Consider the following 2,042-nt stretch of genomic DNA (forward strand, 5'->3'; position numbering starts at 1 on the left):
CCAAAAAAAAAAAAAAAAAAAGTATTGGCACAGGTCATCCAGGAAAAGACAGCCGGATATGCTACACTTTTGCTAAATACTACAGTTCACACTCTTTTCTTGCATAATCTTATTTTTCATCATTATTTAAGAACGTTATTCAATCTTTTGAATATAATTCTACTCTTTATTAAAGACAGAACAGGACTGCAGAGATAGTTTTACATGAAATCAGATTCAAACTGGAGACATTTTTTTGGCAAGTAGATAAACAACTGTATCTTGATCTGTAGTGCTCTGAGAGGCAGTGACTGATACATGAGGAAAGTCTTACACTATGAAAATCTATGCTACTTTTAATATTTTTTTTCACATTATCAAGTGAGAATATTTCTGGTATGTTCTCATATAAGCAAACCAATCCTGAAATTAAACAATATAATATGAACGCCATCATTAATCGCAAAGTAGTGTGTATCTTTATATATTATATGGTGGACACTTGTATTACATCCAGATTGACATACAAACAACTTCTGTTACGGCCAGAATTTTAGTTTTAACTTCTGAACAAAGTCTTGAGTTATGACCCAAATGCTGGCCACTTCCTGATGGACTCAGTTACAGAATTAACCTTTAAAGAGTTCTTGAAGGAACATTACAACTTCCTTTCCTGTGTGGGGTTAACTGAGAAATCCTGGCCCAGTGTCTTTCTAAGGACACTAAGATCTGTGTGTATACAGAAGAGAGACTTTGAAGGCTGTGTAGGAGGAGCCTGAACCTTCAACTGACCAACTTGAGTTACAACCAGCCCTTTTAAACAAATTGAGTTCATAAATCAAGGGTCCACTGTACATACGTGAAGAAATCTCTGCCATTATCAAATACACATTTATTTTCTTAAAAGACAAACTGATGGGTGCAATGGCATATGCCTATAATCCCAGTGGTTTGGAAGGCTGAGGCAAGAAGATCTTGAATTTGAGCCCAGCCCGGGCAACTTAGTAAGACTCTGTCTCAAAAAGATTTTTAAAAGGGCTGTATCTCCATATGGAGACTCTGGGTTCAAAACAAAAGTAAAGCACCATACATAGTACTTCCAGTTTACAAAGCATTTCTCACGTATTATTTGCTATTCTAATGACTCATCTACAGAGTGGAATAAAAGTGTTAGAGGGGCAAAAGACTTGTTATGCTGTCCTTTTTGTTACTAAGGATCAAACTTGGGACCTTGCGTTTGCAAGGCAGGCGGAAACATCACTGAGCTAAATCCCCGGCTATTATGTTGTCTTTTTGAGACAAGGTCTCACTATGTAACTCAGGCTGGCCTTGAGCTCACTATGTGGCTCAGGATGGAATTGCACTTGCAGAGATCTTCCTGCCTCAGTCTCAGGAGTGCTGATATTACAGGCGTGCACTACTATGCCTGGCTCAAAATACTCTTTATAGATCATGCTGTTCAGCCAAATGAAAAGTGGTGCCAGAGCATTTAAGTAATTTGAACAGGATCTAACAGCTAGAGAGCAGTACAACTGGACTAGAACCTAGGTTTCAGTTTTCCAAATATGTTAAGTCTCCTTTTGTTGTTCCTGTGCTTTGTCTTGTTTCCTGGTATTTGTTTATTATGTGTAACAGGAAATAAACTAATTTTCTTTACCTAGTAGAAGATTTCTGATTCCCTGTTTGTCCTGGATCATCTTGTTTTAATCCTGCAAGCAGGGCATCCTTTGAACAGTGCTTATCCTTTTTGAGAAAAAGGAATTAAAAGAATACACATTAATATTGTTAATGTAAACAGATGGGTTACTGAGCAAACAGTATTAAGGAAGTGTACCTGTAAGTGTGTGATAAAAGAAAACCTCTGTCGCTGAAAAGGCTCACAACCTTCCCAAAGACACTGCCCTGGATATACATCTTTCCCTCCATGTTCAGTAGCTGCATGGTAGAAAACCTGTGAGGGTGTCTGAAACCACCTACAAAAAATAAAATTAGAACATTTCTGACACTTACATATATTTTTTAAAACAGAAAAACCTCCTATTCTTAATATAAGTTGTAGATTA

General features: G+C 37.1%; 1 protein-coding gene across 1 annotated transcript in view; it reads right to left on the reverse strand.

Annotated features, from left to right (window-relative positions):
- The window catches only part of Arid2 (AT-rich interaction domain 2), a 158,948-nt gene that overhangs the window by 8,488 nt on the left and 148,418 nt on the right, over positions 1-2,042 (reverse strand). The window contains exons 16-17 of the mRNA XM_010638385.1: positions 1,814-1,952; positions 1,637-1,722 (exon numbers count right to left, since the gene is read on the reverse strand). Coding sequence (XP_010636687.1) covers positions 1,637-1,722; positions 1,814-1,952 — 225 coding nt within the window. The remainder of the gene's footprint in view (positions 1-1,636; positions 1,723-1,813; positions 1,953-2,042) is intronic.

This window comes from Fukomys damarensis, unplaced genomic scaffold (genome assembly GCF_012274545.1).
Source record: "Fukomys damarensis isolate Sample0158 unplaced genomic scaffold, DMR_v1.0_HiC HiC_scaffold_15, whole genome shotgun sequence".
Taxonomy (NCBI): domain Eukaryota; kingdom Metazoa; phylum Chordata; class Mammalia; order Rodentia; family Bathyergidae; genus Fukomys; species Fukomys damarensis.